Source organism: Momordica charantia (assembly GCF_013281855.1).
Source record: "Momordica charantia cultivar OHB3-1 chromosome 7 unlocalized genomic scaffold, Mcharantia_2.0 BLBB01000007.1, whole genome shotgun sequence".
NCBI lineage: Eukaryota > Viridiplantae > Streptophyta > Magnoliopsida > Cucurbitales > Cucurbitaceae > Momordica > Momordica charantia.
In genome coordinates, this window is record NW_028275165.1 from 18,183,721 (window position 1) to 18,204,985 (window position 21,265).

General features: G+C 29.4%; 2 protein-coding genes across 2 annotated transcripts; both read right to left on the bottom strand.

Annotated features, from left to right (window-relative positions):
* Positions 1–4,501: 4,501 nt before the first annotated feature.
* Positions 4,502–7,176, bottom strand: LOC148210482 (uncharacterized). Its single transcript, XM_088126530.1, has 6 exons — positions 6,960–7,176; positions 5,801–6,617; positions 5,623–5,682; positions 5,418–5,496; positions 5,186–5,333; positions 4,502–4,890 (listed from the first exon to the last, which is right to left on the bottom strand). The coding sequence occupies exons 2-6, from the start codon at positions 5,894–5,896 to the stop codon at positions 4,710–4,712; spliced, it is 564 nt and encodes a 187-aa protein (XP_087982656.1). The 5' UTR covers positions 5,897–6,617; positions 6,960–7,176; the 3' UTR covers positions 4,502–4,709.
* A 3,478-nt stretch (positions 7,177–10,654) lies between these two features.
* LOC111009831 (uncharacterized) lies at positions 10,655–14,897 on the bottom strand. Its single transcript, XM_022283047.2, has 15 exons — positions 14,878–14,897; positions 14,635–14,775; positions 14,446–14,551; positions 14,253–14,348; positions 13,801–13,856; positions 13,490–13,613; positions 13,257–13,319; positions 13,104–13,163; positions 12,846–13,007; positions 12,390–12,463; positions 12,210–12,303; positions 11,984–12,120; positions 11,780–11,860; positions 11,576–11,681; positions 10,655–11,121 (listed from the first exon to the last, which is right to left on the bottom strand). Exons 1-15 carry the CDS (start codon positions 14,895–14,897, stop codon positions 11,053–11,055), a joined length of 1,389 nt encoding a protein of 462 aa, XP_022138739.2. The 3' UTR covers positions 10,655–11,052.
* Positions 14,898–21,265: the final 6,368 nt, after the last annotated feature.

Consider the following 21,265-nt stretch of genomic DNA (forward strand, 5'->3'; position numbering starts at 1 on the left):
AGCTTATTTACCAAAATCTAGATGCAGTAGCCATGGCTGTTGTTATCCTACTTAATGACGGTAGGCATGCTCCTAGAAATATATATTCCTTTATGAACTCTGAACTTAGTCGGTACTCATCGTAACGCTCGTCCGGTGTCGATAAAAACTAATAAGAATCAGAAGTAATATGAAATAATCCATAACATATTAACATTGTTAAGATAATCATAAAATGAAGTGACAAAATTTGTAGCAATTAAAATTGTCAAACCTGTAGAACAAAAAGGCCATTTTCTGCTAATACAGACTCACAATAAGTAAAAAAGTCTTCCATAAATTCATGTCCAACAGCTTCAATCATCTCACTGATAAATATAAAAAAATAATTAGCATATAATACTATTTTGTTCATATGATTAACAAAATTAATTAACCTTTCAAATCAACTCACCATGATATAATCCTATCATATTTGTTGTTATGACTTGGCAATCGTCGATAGTCGCAAAGAAGAAACTTGATGTGATGCTGGTTGAACCAAAATGATTTAGTTAATAATGACATTTGGAGGGAAAGTTTTAAGAGCTAATTAATAGTCTATTTATATTTATTAGAGTACTTGTTCTTTAATTTTAACTTTTAATCAACATATTTTAGCTGTTCTTTTGATTAACTATAGCAAAGAAAGAAAAAAAAAAGAGTTAATTTAGGGGTCGTTTTGGTAATATTCATGTTTCGTTTTTTTTTTAATAAAGAAAGGAAAAAAATTGTATGTCATAGATTCAAGAATTGATCGGTTCTTTTAATTATTTATGTTTCGGAACAAACTGGAAACGAGAATTAGAAACAAAAAACTTGTTTTCGTTGTTTTCAAAATTTCTATACAATTTTGAGAACGTTTTAAAACAAAGAAGATCAAGAAAACATAAATGGTTGTAATGCTTAGGTTTTTTTAATAATTTTTTTTTTATAACTTGAAATAGATGCCGTGTGGCTTACACCAGAAGTTCTCGATAAATGGGAGGTGTTGACGTTTTAGGCTCGTCCCCAATTCTTAAAAAAATTAGAAACGAGAAATAAAAAATAGGAACATTACCAAATGGATCCTTAAAATTTACCTGAAAACCGAGATCATTAACTTTTTTTTGGGCATATTTTAGTTGTTCTTCAGATAAAGTAATTCCAGTATAATGACATCTAGTTTGCTTCACAAGTTCAATAGCTAGGCGTCCCCAACCACACCCAATCTCTAGCACATGATGGTTCTTATTGATTCTTGCCTAACAATTAAAATAGAGAAAATAGATTAATTAATTAGTGAGAGGATGGAGAAAAAAAAAACTTCACTAAAACTAAAAAATTGTAGCAAAAATAATCACCTTTTCTATAAGAACAGAGATTTTTCGCAATTGTGCAACGTTCAAATCTTCATCCTCCATCTATTGACAAACAAAAGGTAAGAAAAAAAATCAACATAATTGATTATCAAAGACTCGTTTGATAATGTTCTTGTTTCTTGTTTCCAATTTTTGAAAAATGTAAGTGTTTGTTAACCGTTAATATTTGTAGTTTTTTTATTTTTAAGAAATATTTCCAACTTTAGGTACAAATTTCGAAACAAATAAAATCAGGTTTGTTGTTTTTTGTTTTCTATAATCAGTTAATGCCAAAACATAGAATTTTGACTTATAAAATGCATAATAAATATCATAGAATAAATATAAAAAGTTTTAATATTTAATTTGAAAAATTAGTTTCAATTCATGTAAAACTTATACTTGTTTTAATTTATTAAAACTTTAGAGAAGAGGAAACAAAAAACTAATTATCAAACATGTTCTAGAGAACGATAAACAATTACCAAATACAAATTTTTTTAATTGAAAAATGAGAAAACGAAAAATAAAAAACAAGAATTTTACGAAACGAGCCTTTTTTTTGTTTCCTCATTTTTAATAAATGAAAATAAATTGCATGATCTTAATATCCATGAATTTAAGTATGATAAAATAATTTGTTTATTTATATTTTAGAATAAATTGAAAATGGAAACAAAAAAATAAGAACTTTTGTTTCGATTGTTTCTAAAATTTCTATACAAGTTTGAGAATGTTTTGAAAAAATAAGAAACAAAAAACAAGAAGCATACCTAGTAACAAAAAGATTCAGTTTCTTAATAAAATTAGAAACAAAGAACTTTGTCAAACGGGCCTAAACGTCTGATCATAATTTCATCGACAAACCTTAAAGATGGCACATGAGTACATCATCGTATCACCCAAGAAAAGAGAAAAGAGTTCATTGCTCTATGAAAAAAAAAGAATAAAAGACCATTCAAATTAAATATTTGTCGTCGAGAGGGAGAAAAATGACACAAAATAAGAATCCAGCCAACGTAATTAGCATATACTCCTTCGTTCAACGTCGAAAGTTCGGTCCTTCATATTTCGAAATTGTTGTACTCACAGAAACAAAAAAATTAAAGCAGTACCAAGTCATAATGATCAGAAGCATTTGTACGAGCTTGTGCAACAGTATTTGCTCTTGAAACATGTCGAAAGAAATATTTTGCATATGCAAAACTAGCTGTAAATAATGGAGGCGACCACCATCCCCTAAAAATTAAGTATGTATCATCGTTAACACAACCTATAGAAAAACTTTAGCTTATATATTTCATAAAATGTCTCTATTATTACATATATACCTTTTCTTCTTTAATTTTGCAGTAGAAGATTTTGAATCTCTGTTAGCTATGAGAACCTGTAAAAGAAGCTAGCATGAAAGAGAGCCGATGTAGATTAACGACGTTAGGAAGAAATATTTAGGACTCGTTTAGTAATGTTTCTATTTTAGCTTGTTGCTCCTTTCGTCCTTTTTTTTAATAAACGAAGATGTAAATACGTTTGGTAGTTGTGTCTTGTTTCTTAATTTTTTTTAATGAAAAAAAATAGAAACATATTTGGTAACCATTTTTATATCATGTGAGTAAACATGATAAAATAATATTTTTATTTATGTTTTAGAAAAAACTAGAAACGGGAATAACGCAAATGTAAAAATATTTCTTAAAAATGATAAACGAGAACCATTGTCAAATACTAAATATTTATGTTTTGCAAAAATTAAAAACGAGAAACAAGACACAAAAATTGGAAACGTTATCAAACGTACCTTAATTAAAGATCACTCAAAATAAATAAATCTAGCTGACCAGGATAAGATTAAGAAGACCTTCATCTTTATCAACAAAAGAGAAGTCTCCATTAATATATGCACTTGCAAGCCCCAAGTCAGCTTCTGTCATAATCTGTCAAAAGAAATTCTAGTTGGTGTGGTGAGGAATATTTGAAACTAAAAAGGAAAGAGAACAATTTTCACGATGGAAATTCCTCAAAAATCATCTTAAAGTTACATATATATACCTTCCAATAAAATTGAGGGTTATGAACTCTTAGAACAACCTTGGGGGAGTTTTTTCCAATTCCCTCAAAGGTAAATATGGTACCACCTTCCTCCTTTATACTGTATTATAGAATAAGCAATATTAGCGGGATAAATAAGTCTTACTTTCTTTGAAGTTGAAAGTTCAATCTCGAAGAAAAACAACTTACATTAATGATCCGATAGTTACATATCGGGCCAAAAATCTAGTGACAAGATGGCGAGCTCCTATCTCTTAAAAAAAATTACCATGTTTGGATTACTTAACAGAGTGAAAGTACTTTTGCCAAGCAATTTTTGTGCTGTCATAATACTGGCCTGCAAATATTGTGTTAATTATACAAAAGTTAATATGATTTTCAATTCAATTATCCAAATTATCATCTTTAAGTATTTTACAGTAACTTTATGCAAAGGCCAACAAATGGAATGTTTTTAGTAATTATTCTTACCTTTAACCTATCCTCATGGGAGCCATAACCTAAAGGAAAATAGCATAATCAACATATATAATGGTAAGAATATCAATATTCATACGGTTTATCTCAAAAATCAATTGACGACGAGAAGATCAGTAATTTATGTCTATTATAAACATTTGTTAGGTCCCTTTATCTATATGGGATCTTTACATATCCCTCAAGATCATGTCTTTTTTTGGTTAATCGATTTTGACCGAATTCTATTTTTGGACTCGGATGCTCGTTTGAGCGTTTTGGGATACTCTGATACCATATCAATATTCATGGGTTCTATAATCTTATTAATTGCGAAATTATACGTTGACCCTTTTCTACTTAATTATTTTTGTATCAATCAATTCTTGTTAAGACAGTTAGTTGTACTAGTTATTGGGTGTATTGTGTATAAATACCTTGTAAGCTTTCTCTAAATCCTTAATGAGAAGAGCTCGTTCGTTTAATGAGGAATTATTACACATCTCAAAATCAATTAACGATGAAAGTAGTAGTCTATGTCTATTATAAACCTTTGTTAGGTCCTGAGATCTTTAATCGTGAATATAAAAATGAGATATTGTTGCGAGGAAAAAGATAAATTAAACCACACCTTGATATGCTCCACAAAACCAAACTTGTCTCTTGCCTTGAATGCTATGAAGCTCATTTAAAGCTTTTGATGATGCTACAGATGGAATTGGGAGGCCAATTGACCACTTAAACAATGTATGTGTTGGCTCTTGTTCTGGATTAAGAGTTACCAGAAAAGGAGGATTTGTTTCTCCAACATTCTGAATTAACTCTCCAAAAGAGAGAATGAAAGAGTTAGACAAAAGTTATACATATATATGAAATATTATTTAAGTTAAATAAGGAATTAACCTCGAGTACATTGAGCCAATATGCCAAACAAAATTTATTTTTGGTATTTTCAAGAAAGTTCCTTGCACTCCATGCTGCTGGGTTTTTGGGCATGAAATTTTTGTCACCGTGAAGAAAAATGTCACTGCCAAGACAGAAAATAATTATATATGTACTTTAATGTAACTATTTCAAGTCTTCGTGACATTATTTTTATCGATTCATAATATTCATCATGCACAACAATTTGATACCGAAGTTCGTCGTATAGACTGTTGCTTCAAAGATAGTGGGATTAATTCTCACAATTGGCAATGAGAAGAGTAGCTCATATTTATTATAAACCATTGTAAGACCTCCTCTCTTTTCAATGTGAGATCCTTCAACGAACTCATGAGAATTAAGAATCGAATAGAATGTAAGATAATAAATGTACGTACCTATAGACATATTGGAAAGAACCAAGTACTCTCACTTCTTCGGGTGTCGCATGGTTCCCTAATATTCTCAAAGTATCAGGGGCATTAGTTGCTATCACACATTCACCGAATATTTCTTCAGAACCAAGTCCATAGCTTACAATACACCCTAATAAACATTATATTAAATGTTAATAATGGATTTGATAATTTTAAAACATACAAATAAAAGCACAATAAGAGCTGAAATCACCTTTATTGGTTGTTGAAATGGAATCAACTTTAGAAGAAGTTCTTATCTGACACCCTTGACTCTCAAGTACTCGTTGGATCTAATTTTTTAAACATCAATTTGTAAAAATGCTAGACATTAATAATAAAGACTTTTGAGACAATAACAATAAATAAATAAAAATTTAATTTCTTTTATATAATATATATTTTTCCAATATGATTACCTTGTTCATGTAAGAATGTGAATGCCGTTTGACAGTAAACCATTGCGGATGATCAAATAACTATAAAGAAAAACAAGAAAATAGAAGAAATAATATATATAGCTTGCCGAAGCCTATCCAATATATTTTATATATGTATAATTAAAAATCTCCAAAAGAATAAAAAATTAGAACACACCTGAAGAAGACAATAATTTCGAAAAAATGAAAGAGTTGAGAAAGCTGAAAAGTTGAGAACTTTTCCTGTGGAGCACAACCAAATTGAACCACACATCGGAAACTGAAAGGAAAAAGGGAAAAAAAAAAAAAAAGTAAAATTACATATTTGTCTTTCAATCGATAGGAAATATAGCTAAAAAATGCGATGAAAATCTCACAAGATAAGCTTTTAGAAACCATTCAGAGTAGTTCCTTGACTTGAGAAATTGTCCCAACGTTTCGTTTCGATCAATTTCTTGATTATTCTCCATAAATTCAAGATAACTGTAAACAAAGAACCATAATTCAAGATAACATTTTTTTAGGCCACCGTCGGTAGGTGGTGGCGTAGTAGGTTTGTAGTCGAATGGGGATACCCCCTACGGTTCGAGTCCTGCACGGCTGTAGTCGGGGCTTTCTCCCCATTCGAGAACGAGTCCCACAAGTTACAGTATTGGGTAGCCGTCAACACCCTTTGGTTACAGGGATCCAACTGACGAAGCCACGCGACATAGATTTCAAGTTAAAAAAAAAAAATTTTTTTTTTGGGTGAGGGGCAACAATATTGGTAATACGTACTTGATAACATCATCCTTAAATTTGACAATTTCTCGAATCATTTGCAAGAAACGTGGATTGAGAATGTTCTTCTTTTGGGCAAATAGACTTGAAAAACTATTTCTATTACCCCATTCATAGCCTTGTCCTTTGTTTAAACTAACTGAGAATGACATATCTGATGCTTCTATTTCAACGCCGAAATTTTCAAAGAATTCCATCATATTTGGATATGTTACCTGAAAATTGTAAATTAAAATTATAATCTAAACATTAATAAATGATGAAATAATTCTACCGATCATATGCGAAAGATGTAGGAATCAGAGAACTTATTAGTTTAAAAAAAAAGGACTAATATTATTGAAATTCGAATGTAAGAAGCCTATATTATGAATAAGTTTCAAATTCATTTTAGCAAAATGTTATTTAGTACATTGTAAAAGAAAAAAAAAATGTAGGCCAATTTCTAGCAGAAATGATATTTGTTTTTCATTCATCTTTCTTCTTTCTTTAGCCAATATGGAATTTTGTCTATGGTCTCCTTATAAACTCAACAATAAGTAAGAGAGACAGATTACTTGATTGAAAACCACGAAGTCGAAGTTCAAATCAAAGCCATGGAAGTTTAGAGTTGTGGTATCGCCACCAAAATGATCTTCCTTTTCGAACAGAACGACCTCCGCCCCAGCTTTGGCCAGGACATAAGCCGAAACCAGGCCGCTGATTCCTGCTCCGACCACCGCGACCTTCATTCTCCTTTGCAGTATTATTCAGTATCAGACGACAACAACTTAAATGAGGAATGCCGTTGATGGATGGATATTCATGCACGTACAGCTATTTTTATAGAAAGTTTTTTATGTCAACTTTTATCTCTGTGGTTTGAATACTATTTTCATCTTCTACTTTTAGTTTTGATTTATGAACTTTTAAATTGTTTTTAGGTTTTGTTTATGTACTTTCAAACGGTTTATTTCGATCCCTATACTTTTAAAAACGGATTATTTTAGTCTCTATTTAAAAAATACTAAAACTTTTTTTTGATATATATATTTCAAGAAATTGAAACGGTGCAATCCGTATAAATGAGATAGAAAAGAAAATAAAAAGACCAAAACGATCACTTTTTAAAAGTACAATGTACAATGTGTAGAGATGGATCGAAGTCAAATCTACCATCTTGTGGTAAATGATATATATATATCTTAACTAATTGAGATATTGTCGAGCAGTAAACATTATAAAACTAAAACAACTAAAACATATATTTAGTGTAGAATTAATGTGGGCATTTATGATGTTGGGACCCCTCCTTTTCCTCTATTGATTGATGACTTGGGTACTCTATTTTTGCTGGATTTTCTCCGATTTATTATCAATTTCCAAAAAGAAAAAAATTATAATAGTAATAAAATATGAAGTAGGAAATAAGCAACAACGTTTCATATTTGAACCTTCTTTTAATATAGAAAATGACAGCTTAATTTAGGTCTTAATTTATAGAAAGTTTGATTTTATATTTGATATAATATATGTTTAGAATTTTATAAATTTTTAGATTTTTTTAATTCAACAACCATAAAGTTTGAGATAGTAATAGATACCTTATTTATGAGCTATATTCAAATAATTGTCATAAATTTAGATTTTAATTATGAAGTAAAAGTTAAATATACTATATATATATATTTGTTTTTTTTTTTGAAAAAGTAAATATATTTAAATAACTTGTTATATCTTATTCAATGACATATGAATGCTAAGTTTATTTTTAACAACTTTAACGTAGATAATTGAATGATGTGCTGACAGTGTAAATGGTTTTTAAAAAGGATATAGTCATAAAAATGCAAGTAAATTCAACAAATATTTGAATAATTTTTTTAATAAAAAGACCTTCAACAAATAAAAGCACCCCTCAATCCAACTAGAAAGAAAATAATACTTCAGAGGAGACTAGTCCGATTTTTTTTTTAATATTGCTAATATATTTAAATTTATTTTTAAAATAATGATAATTCAAAATTTATTTCAAAAATAATGCTTCAAATTCTCCACCATTAAATCGTGGCTCGAAAAGACGACTCCACTAAATCGTCTGTTCAAAAGATGACGAAGTCCACTTCAACGATAGGTCGTTTCCTTGCCGTCACATTACTTTAAAGATTTAAAAAAATGGTCAAGAGAAGACATATACATATTTTAAATAGCCAAAGCGAACATACCTCAACCGGTTAGGTTATTGACATATACTTCCAACCAAGAGGTTGTGAGTTCGATTCTCCACCCCCACATGTTGTACTAAAGAAAAAATACATATTTTAGATAATAAATCTGCTCCCATGGGGTGGCTTCACAACCTCTTGCCAATTTCTCTTGAAGAGCCGACATACCATTTTTTTAAACAACGTGGCTGCATGAGACGACATACAATGCTATGTATATAGGTCATCTTACTATGGGCGGAAGAGTTTCAAAAGCATTATTTTCCCAATAAACTTCAAATCAATATATTATTTTGAAAATAAGCTTAAATATTAGTAATATTAAAAAAAATCCCCACATATAATTTTTTTTATGACATTACCAAATATGCATACAAAAAAGTATTGTGATTGCTGCCTAAACTTATTAATTTAAATTTTATAATGAAAAGTAATAATTATAGCATTTAAATTGGGCGGTCTTTAGAATTTGGAAGGTAAAAGAACTCATTTATGAGGGCAATAGCTCTATCAAGTTCTATTCTTTAATATTACATTAATTATAAAAATGAATTGAATGCAATTTTTTTTTCTGACTTGAAAGTTAAATACTTAACATATCTTCTAATTTAAACCTTTTAGAAAAATTCTTTAAAACACTTTTTATAAAATGATTTAATTAAAATACATGTGTAATTTGAATTTTAATCACTAAGTTTGTTTGATTAATCTACAAATGCTAAATTAGCATAAAGTAATTTTAAAATAATGATTCTCAAGTCAATCGGGTTTAGGATTATTTTTGGAGAATATACCTTAAAATGATTATTTAAAAATGAGTATAAACCAATTTGATTATTTCAAAAGTGACTTTTATATTATTATCAAACACTTTAGATTTTTCTAAAAAAGAAGAGCGACCCACAATTTTGACATTCTAAAAACACCACACACATTTTTTTTTAATACAACATGTGGGGGTGGGATATCGAACTCACAACCTCTCAATTTGATATATATATATATATCAATTATTGTTGAGCTACGTTCGTTTTAGCAAAACCAAATACATTCTGGATATAGTTTATAACTGGTATGCAATGTACCTCTTTATATTGATCGTAAATTTGAATACTCCTCATTTATAATTTAATATAGAAAAGAAAAAAAAGAAAAGAACTATTTGTTTCTCCAATTCTCAATTCAAAGAACGGTAGCTCAAGGTTAAAAATAGCTACTGAGTATTGGTTGCAGTTAGTAAATGTCCAAGTAAACTAGGTATTAAATGTCCACATGTTAACATTTTCATCGACATTTTCATATGCTTTTTATTTCGACATTTGCATAAAAGATGAATCGAAATTTCTATAATATTATTGTTTAAAAAAAAGTCCATAAAATAAAAAAAAAACTACAAAATATCACTTAGGTAAACATAATATTAATAATAATATTTTTCTAACTTATTTAAAAATGTTGAAAATATTCATTTGTTAGTATAAATATTTCATATTTTTATTATTTTTATCAAAATATCTATTGACCTAGTCACCTTGACATTCTATCGATTTTTTAATCGATATTTTCATAAAATTAAGACCTCAATATTTAGATCGACATCAATATTTTAAAACTTGGTTAACACATCCCTAACAATAATATTGAAGGCAGGCTTAAAAGAAATATATTATATTTCTCCTTTTTAATCAATCCTTATTTAATAATCTACACTTTTTCCTATAAAATAATAATAATAATAATTCACGTGTTGAGGAAAAAGTTAACTTCCAAGGTAAACCATATACTTTCCGCTTCTATAATTTATAAACAAAACAAAATAAAAAAGCAATTACACTGTCTTGCATAGAAATCAGGAACAATTCTTTGCAATTTTGTTGGGAGCAGAGGGATGAACGAGTAAATATTGTTTCTAAATACGTGACTCCACGTAAAATATATATTTTATATATATATTATTTTTTATAAAAATAAAGATACTTTACAAGTGATAAATTTTAGATGGATGGAGTATGAAAGTTTTTCGTGCAACAAGAGGACTAGAAATTTTACGAGCCCCACCTAACTATTTGTTAATCACTTTTCTCTGACAACAACCATCAAATTATATGTGGTATCTGTAGGGTCTTAGCCTACGTAGAGGCTCAGGATCCAATTCATTTATGAGAGGTACGCAATTCTATTCCTCATCTTGAGAGCTATAGTTAGGACTTATACTGACTCGAGCATGGAGCCTCTTTCTATTTCTATGCAGATTTCAAACTCAGGTCAACCATTCAGTCCGAGCTTCACGGGGACGATCAAAGTCGTGCTCAAATAAATTTACTATTATTATTTTTTTGGTGCTAAATGCAACAAAATTATTTCCAATAATAATAGCCTAAGTTTTATTTTAAACCTTTTTTCCTACAAAACGGAAGCAATGTGGAACACTCAAAGCTTGAACTCATTATGCTGAAGGTATTCCTTGATATGGATTGATGAATGTTGCAACGTTACCAGGTCTTGAAAACACAATCTGCAACAACAATTGAATCATAGAGGTAACTCTTAGAATTTTAATAATTTTATAAATAATGTTACTTAATTTCACATCTGTAAATAATAAAATACTTTAGGGAATATAGATTCATTTTTTACCATATACTTTGGCTTAGTGAATCAAATTCTAAACATGGGTACTAAAAATTAATTATTTTTCAAAACTAAATAAAAAATTGTCTACTAGCTAACCGATAAAGTTACATTAACTTCAATCAACTAAACAATCAAAATCAAGCTAAGAAAATGGCGAAACCCAATTTAAAAATAAATAAATAAAATTCCAAACCTAGCTATGAAGAGGTGAAGAAGGTTCAATTAGTTCAAATGTAGCTGAGGAGTAATCAATCGGACCAAAATAACTAATATCCACAGAAAAGGAAAAAAAAAAAAAAAATTTGACATCTCAATTTAAAAATATGTGTATATACCTGATAATCTCCTATGGCGCGAGATTTAAACCCAGCAGCACCATAGTCAAAATAGTACTCCCAAGTCCGTATAAAACTTTCATCAAAACCAAGTTCAAGTATCTTCCTGGAATAAATAATTTCCAAATATAACACGCTCATAAACTAGTTCAATAATAAACAACAACATTCATATTGATTAAAATATTGTCATTATTTTCATACCTTTTATTCTTTAGGAAATTCTTTTTCCAACACCTCAGCGTCTGATAATAATGAATTCCAATGTTTTCCAAGTGTTCCACACTACACTACAAAGGCGAATTTCACTTAGTTTTTTATCTAGAGAAACTATCATGTAAACTGGCACTAAATTCAAAAGCTTAAACTGATACACCATATTTATATTATAATTAACAATTTATTTACCAAAGTCGAGATGATGTCGTCATGGCTTCTGTTATCCTACCTAATGATGGTAGGCATCCTCCTGGAAATATATATTCCCTCATAAAATCCAAACTTAGTCGGTGCTCATCGTAACGCTCATCCGGTATTGATATGAACTAAAACAAAAAGCTAAATGAAATATTTCATGACATGCTAGCAACATTTAAGCATATGGGGTAGTAATAATTTAAAACTTTATTCTAACCTGTAAAACAAGAAGACCATTCTCTGCTAATACTGATTCACAAGAGCCGAAAAATTCTTCCATAGATTCATGTCCAACATGTTCTATCATCCCGCTGAATATGAAAGAAAAAGAAAATAAAATTATCATAAGATCTCATAGCTTAGTAACTTCCCTTCATTGATATCTCGTTGAACTCACCACGATATAATCCTATCATATTTGTTTGTATTTGCCAATTCACGATAGTCACAAAGAAGAAACTTGATGTGATCCTGAAAGCAAGGATAAAAATTCAAGTGCTAAGATGGTGTATTTATATATATCTGACTTCGGATCATAAATTTCTAAATTTATTCGAATTGTGTTCGTTATAAAATGGATATGAGTTTCTCATCCATAGTTGGTTTTGAGATTAGAATAATCCCATAAATATTAATATAGTATCATAGTTCAACAAATTCAAACGAGCATCCAAATCAAGATTGGTAATCCCAAAATAACCACCCTCTCGAGAACTAATATTGATTTTGAGATTGGAAAAAATTGATAGTTAATCCTGACAACTTGGTATACAAATTCAACTTCCTTCAATTTATGTTCAAATTGTTTGCAAAAAAACAGGAATTTAATCATAGCTAGGGTGATTATTGATACCTCGAGGCCAACGTCTTTAATTTTCTTCTCGGCATATTTTAGTTGTTCCTCAGACAAAGTAATTCCAGTATAACGACATCCAGTTTGTTTGACAACTTCAATGGCAAGGCTTCCCCAACCAAATCCAATTTCTAGAACATGATGGTTCTTATTAATTCTTGCCTAACGATTGAAACATGAAACATATGGAATAACTAGTGAGAGAGGATAAAATGAAAAATGGAGATTGAGATTGAAAAACTGTAGAAAAAGCATCACCTTTTCGATAAGAAGAGAGATTTTTCTTAGTTGTGCAACCCCCAAATCTTCATCTTCCATCTGTTAGAAAAAGCATATATAAGTTAAGAAAACGAAGGCTCCTTTTAATACATTATTATCAAATGTGTAAAGAAAATAGTTTCATAAGCAAACCTTAAAGATAGCGCATGAATATGTCATTGTATCATCCAAGAATAGAGAAAACAGTTCATTGCTCTACAACAAAATGCGAAAGAGATCCAAAATACTTGTCACCCAAAACAGAAAAATGATATAAAATATCTAAGTGCATTCTCGTAGTATTCTGACTATAACAATTCCGATGAACAGTCACTCACTTTTGACGGTTATACGATTTCATAGCTAAAGAAAATAGAAAGTAATACCAGATCATAATGACGAGAGATGTTCCTACGAGCTTGTGTAAGAGTGTTTTGTCTTAAAACATGTTGAAAAAAATACTTTGCAGACGCAATAGTAGCTGTGAATAGTAGAGGTGTCCACCATCCCCTGAGAAAGTGGGATGTGTTAACATATTTAATATTTAAAATCTCACGTTAAAAATATAAAAGATATAACAACAATTTCTAATATAAATCAGCTACTCTTCTTATTGACAATTGGTTTTGAGATTGGACTCCATGAATATTAATATTTAATAATTTAATAGAAAGAACGTTGATGAATTATATGCAACCTTTTCTTCTTTAGTCTTGCCGTGGAAGAATTTGCATCTTCATTGGCTATGAGAACCTACGAAACGAAGTTAGCATAAACTGTTAAGAATTACACGTTGAAAATATAAGAGACCTAATAAAAGTTTATAATAGACAATAGACTACTAATCTTATTGTCAAATGATTTTGAGATGGAAACTTATGAATATTGACATAGTATCAGAGTCCAAACATTCAAATGAACATCCGGTTCCAAAATAAGAGACCTAACAATGCTCTTTCCGTAGCATATGCTTCGGCGAAGTCGGGGTCTAATTCCCTAGACCCCAAAACCTAGGTTTATAAATAGACATAGAATACTCCTCTCATTGTTAATTAGTTTTGAGACGGAACTACAAATAATGATATGAAGGAGAGTCCTTGTAGATTAGGAATAATATTTAATGATTCAAAATTAATATACTAATCTCACCATGATAAGATTGAGAAGTCCTTCATCTTTATCAACAAAAGAAAAGTCTTCATTGATGTATGCATCTGCAAGGCCTAAGTCAGCTCGTTTCATAATCTGCCAAAACAAATACGTATTCATATCTATAAATAGAGAGATCTTGATGAAGAATGAACATTCATTTCATCAAATTGAAATAATTAAAATTACATACCTTCCAGTAAAATTGGGGGTTGTGAACTTTTAAAACAATGTCCTTTGGAAGGAATTTGTTATCTGTTCCCTTAAAGGTAAATACTGTACCAACTTCCTCCATTATACTGTTTCATAGAATAATCAACATATTAGTTAACATAATAAAAAATATTATATGATTGCAGTATCATACCATATGTTAACTTACGTTAATGATCCAGTAGATATATATCGTGCTAAGAATCGAGTGACAAAATAGCGTGCTACTGCCTCCATCAAAGAAGGTAACATATGTTTTGGATTGTTCAAAAGAGTGGAACTTTTTCCAACAACTTTTTGTGCTATCAAATGTTTATGTTACAAAAAGGGAACATAAAGAAATGTTATAAAGGAGTTGCTTTGCCCAACTTTTAGCTCATCCCTATTAATAAATTGCATTAACATTGATTACCTTTGAACCATAATCCTCATGGGTGCCAGAATAAAAGTATACAAGACAATAAGAACGATATCGATATTTCATAAGGCTGCATTGCCTTTTTGTTAGGTTCTTTATCTTTTCAATGTGGAATCCTTATCATACCCTTCAACATGGTAGCTATTTCAGGCTCCTCAATTTTGACCGTATCTCATTTTCGAATTCTATTTTTGGATTAGATGCTCATTCAAATTATTTTAGGCTCTCATATCATATGAATATTCATGGGATTTTATCTCAAAACTAATAATTGATAGCGCTTTGGACGCTCATAATTCTCATTTTTCTAGATAATTAACTTGTTATTAGTTCATTCCTAACAAACTCAAAAAGGCAAAAACAGCAGAATGCAAAACAAAAATCATATTTGTAAAAATATAAAAGTGCCATAACATTTAAACTTAAATATTTAAATCTCTTTAATTATTTTGTTATTTTGTTTTTATTTTTTATTTTTTGGTACAACAATGACCTTTTGAGAGGTAAATTATGTTTTGAACGGTTAAAGCTCGATACATGTAAGGTTTTTTTTTTTCTCTTAAAGTTAGTTTGTTTGGACAGATCATAATAAAATTGATAAAAGAGTCCATCAAAAGTAAAGGTAAATGAGGCATAGTTTAAGATCTCAAATTCTTTAAGGTTTCAATTTTATTTTTCATATAATCTATATTTAGATTTTTTATTATTTTTTTTAATTATATGACAAAAGGTTAAATATTTAATTAACAATAAATCTTTTAATTAATGATCATTTAAGTGCTACGTTAATTTACTGTTAACAGCTTTGATACAGATAATTGATGGATGTGTTGACATTAGGATCTTTATGAATATTTTCGTTTCTTGGTTTCTGTTTCCATTTACTGTTTCTAATTTTTTTAGAACTAAAAACAAAAATATGTTTCGTAACTATGTCTGTTTCTTGTTTTTTCAAAAAAAAAATAAAAATAAAAACAAAAATATGTTATTTGATAACTATTTCTTGTTTTTTGTTTTTATTTTTATTTTTATTTTTTTAGTACAATAATTTGTAGAGATTAGGATTCGAACCCACAACCTCTTGATCGAGAATTTATACATTAACTCATGTTAGTTTATTTTTATTTTTAGTTAAATAAAATTTAGTAAATATAATATAAAAAGATGTAACATATGGTTGAAGAATATAATTTATTAAAGAAAATATAATTTACCATATAAATTTCTTTGATATAAAAGTATAAATTATTACCTTTAAATAAATAATAAAATTTCAAAATATTTTTAATTTGAAAAATAGAAATTTTTTTTTTAAGAAAACATAATGGTTTTAAATAAAAAATAAATTCTCAAAATATTTTAAATCAAAAAATATTAAATATTAAAAAAGACCAAACAAATTTATGATTTATTAAAGAAAATATAATTTAATAATATGAATTTCTTTGATATAAAAGTATAAATTACTAGTTTAAATAAAGAATAAAATTATTTAATTTGAAAAATAAAATTTTTTTTCTTTAAGAAGAAAAAGTGCTTTAAATAAAGAATAAAATTTTAAAGTATTTTAAATTAAAAAAATAAGATATTACAAAAAATTAAAATAAAATAAAATATATATGGATTATGTGGTAAACGAACCCTGATCTTGAGAGAATAATAAAATTATATTGCACGCTTAAACAACCAGACAACCATTTAATTTTAAAACAACTTACACACTTAAATAAGCTATAGTTTTCAAAATTAATCCATTATTCAAAATTTAGAAATAAAAAACGAAAATTTGTTACCAAACATGTCTGTTTCTTAAAAACTAGAAAACATGAACATGAAATAGGAAACGAGAACTTTACCAACCGGATATTTTAAATGCTTTTTAAAGAGACTATAGTCATAAAAGTAAGCACCTCAATAAAAATATCGGTTTTTTTGCCTTTTTTTCTTTTGGATAAAAATGTTCTAACATTAACTAATTAATTAAATGCGAGCAAAATTTCAACCCTCAACAAATCAAAGCTCCTCAATCCGACTACACGTATCATATATTGGTCTGTAATGTCATACTGTACTCGCAACGTTTCAAAAAGTTGAGCTGAAAAAAAAATCATAAAGACAAACAACCATCTAAAATGACATATCATAAATGAATTAAATTTATCCAACTCATCAGTTTAATCTTTGAGGTCGAATGGTCTTAACATGGTATTAGAGCGGGGAATCTTTTATTCGAATCCTTGCATTGTTATTCCTCCTCATTTATTATGATGAGAAATTTATCCAACCCATCAACTTAAGCATTTGGGTTGAGTAGTGGTTTTTTCATCCTTAACACTTTTCAATCATTGTCGAAAATACTGATGGCTCACAATCAAGTCACGCCTAATGTTTTTTCATTTTCTTATTCGATTCGACCAATGTAAATTTAGAGAAGTACATCATATCATCAAAAGAGTTGATTTTATTGAGAAATTTGATGTCTTACTCTATTAATCGAGTGCAATCTAGCTCTAGATGTCTTATTTAAACATATCTTGTTTGGACTATTGAATTTGTGTTCTTAAGTTCTTTGGCTTGGTTATTCATCGTGTTTATTCGAGCTCAAATATTAGACAATACATACTTACTACTTGATTATATCTAGTTCGAGTCCCATTCGACTGGTTAGAATTTATTAAGACATTAATAATCTTCTCTATAATATTTGATTGATAAATATCTACAAAATTTAAATGAGTTTTAGATCCAATCAAATCTATGTTAAGCTAGAATCACATAATAAGTTAATTCTTATGTTTCAAAATCGAGATTGATATAAATTATATATGACAGACCATAATAATTCTTAGAGAAAAACTCAAGGACTAAAATAAGAATTTAAAAAATTGGAGAACTAAATCAGTAAAACTAAACATTTAATAAGAAGGACCAAACTAAAATAAATAAATAAAATTAGGACTTAAATAGATTTTAAACTTCATAATGAGTTAGGTCTGCATGAGACTTTAGATTGTATGCAACTTGCGCAATTTTTTCTAAGAGAATGTCGAGTAATGGAAAAATATATGATGGATATATGTTGAATCAAGTTCCATTATTTTAAATTTTCCAAGTTTTTAAAATTATTTTGTTCGCAATAAATACTTATACCAAATATTCCTCGTTTCGTAATGAATGATTTTACCATATTTACAAATATAGTCCATGAAATAAGACTTTAAAAATATGGTAATTTTGTAGGGTGGATGTCTATCATTTATCAATATCTGATCAGACATTAATTATTGAAAGAGTCTATGGCTCTATTAGTGATAAATACCTATTATTGTCTATTATTACGTCCTAATTAATATGTATAAAAGAAAAAAGAGATCTTTTAAAATGGAACGGGGATTTGAGATTACCTCATCCTATATAGACACTGAAAAAGGTGCAAACCTACCGCCTTTTTTTGTCCAAATGTGTTCTTTTTAAATTTCTAATTAAAAGAAAATAGAACCAAAATCTCTCATATGATAGAGGTCAATTGCACTAATATAAGTATAACTCAATGGTTAAGATAATTACTCGCTTTGAGATTGCAGGTTTGAAACTAAACTCCCACATTATTATTGTACCTAAAAAAAATTAAGAGCTCTAATGGTGCTATATTATTGGGAGAGTATTCAATTATTCACGGGTGAATCATAAAATAGTCTCTTTTATGAATCCAAACATAGTTATGGATAAGTTAACTTTCTTTGAATGCTCCACATCCACCACCACATATTTGTGGTACTAAACAAAAAAACAAAAAAAAAAAAACAAATGTCTTTTTTTTGTTAGATTATTGTTTTGGGACTTTTCAGGACAGGATCTTGGCTAGGCAGCCAACAAAAATAAAATATTTATGAATATGTCAATATTTATCGATGGAAAAAAATGTTAGAAAAAATCTAGGTATCGATCTAAATTAAAAATTTAACAAAAAGAAAAAGACATGGATGATTCTAATATTATTTACCATATCATACGTGAGTGTAATTACTCATGATATGAGTTGATGCAGAAATTTTGTTTCCGTGGTCTCGCCAAATTTGCACCAATTTTTTAGAATTAAAGGGACCGACAAAACCTGCAAAACAGAAGAGCACTAAAGACCGATGTGGCTCTTGCCACATAAGTTCCGATGTTTAAGCCAGAATCGGAGTAGTCGAGTATGGAGAGTATGATATTTTGACATCCCTCTAGGGTTTGGTTCATCCTGTTATTTATAGAAGTCGAATCCTAATTCTTTTAGGATTCACAGAAGTCGAACCTTAATCTCTTTAGGAATTACAGAAGTCGAATCTTGATACATTTAAGAAATCCAGAGTCGAGACGCGATGGGTTCGGATCGGAATGCGCAGCTGTAGGGTCGAATCGTCGGAGTTCTGGTCGACGTCGAGCAGCTCGACCACTGGTCGATCCCGACTCGTCAACTTCCTTTCCTGGTTTGCGCCCTCTCTTGATTCTCTTTCGATCTTCTGTTGTCTAGCTGGATCTCATTTTATTTTCCTATAACAATATAAGATGATAAGCTTTATTTGCAAATAATAGTAACAATAATATTCTAAATATTTAATCGATCATTTTCTGGGCTGAATGCTCGTTTGAGCTTTTAGGCTCTGATACTATATCTTATGAGGTTTCTATCTTAAAATTAATTGACAATCAGTAAAGTAGCCTATGTCTACTATAAACTTTTGAAATGTCCATTTTCTTTTCAACGTGAAATCCTTTTAACGCATGTTAGACGTTTATAACTTGGGTTAAAAAAATAAGGTCAAGGGGCACTTGTTCAGTAAATATATCGGAATGCTAAAGGAAAATATTGTTACAGTTTTCAAGAAATAGAAACAGGAGTATAACCCAACGACAATATCTTTATTTCTAAATTTGAGTTGTGGTGACTCCCGTTCTCAAAGCTCCTATGATAAACAATGAAGTTCGATAGTGAGTAATGGATGTCAGAAGGGATTTAAATATTCTGACTCTTGCCTCCCATCTCGATAAGTGCAAACTTGGTGGTGACGCTGACTGCACACGGTCAATCCCACTGCTAATACGCTGATGAGGAAACAACATGACGAAGTCGGGTTGATCTGCACCCTTTGACTGACTTGGTGGTGCCAGCTCTGCGCGTTCCTTGGATGTCCGACACGTGGCAGGCCGATTTTCTTCCTCACAACACAGATAAAATTATCGAAAGACTTTTTCCTTAATTCAAATAATATTAGACGATTATGATAAATATGCAAAATACCAATCAATCTATTGAAAGATTCTTTAGTTTCAAAATTTTGGCAATTACTTATGACAAATTATATATATATATAGATAAAAAAAAATTTTGAAATAAAAGAATACAAAATATTAAAATAATAAAGTTTAATATTTTTAATATTTTATAATTAGGATGAGAGATGTGAAAATTGCGATAAAGATGTTAGATTCCTAGAAATACCTCTCTGCTAACTTCCCAGTAAGACATAGTCCATGGGCCGTTGTTTCAATTGGGCTTGGGTTTGAAGTGCATAAAGCTTGTAGTTTAATATATTTTTTTAATTTTTAATATTTAATATCTTGTTGTTATAGTTTGAGATTCTATTTACATGTCGTCGAGGTAGAGGTACATGTTGAGTGACACGTTGGCATGTCAGTTAACTTATATTGATTGATTTTTGAAAGAAGATACATAATCCAAACTTCAAGAAATGTATGTCACGTTTATCTAATTAGGTTAGATCAGTAATTCCACACATGCATTTTGTAAACTGGTACTAGCAGCATGTATCAAAGAAAAATATTTGATGATGAATGCAATAGTTTGAGACCTTCTTTTTGAGTATCAAAGCTTTGGATGTAAATGGTCGAGGCTGATACATCATTATTGGGTATCGAGACTTCGAATGTCGCTATAATGTTGGATAAGTTAAGTGTTGAGACCTTGGGTACAAATGGTCAAGGGTTACGCAGCAGTTCGACGCCTCGAGTACACAAATGGTCCATGGTCAAACGTCAAGTTTAAGTACAAGTTTTTGTAGAGAAGTATCGAGGTCCTAGATATGACTGGTCAAGGGTCGATGAACTAGAGGAGTAAGTTTTGAAGAGGTCCGGTTGAAAGAGTTTGGAAATTGGTTGGAAAGAACTTGAGACAAACTTTGGTGATGCTTGAAAGAGCTAGAGACTTTAGCAAGACTCTGAAGTTATAAGACTTGAGTATGAGTTTCTAGAATGTACGTTGTTTGTACGTGATCCTTTAATTAATTGGAGATTACTTAGTGAGTAGATGTACTCACTCATGGAAAAGAATTATTCATGAATCGATTCTCCTTCTTCCTTAAAACTTTAGAGACCAAAA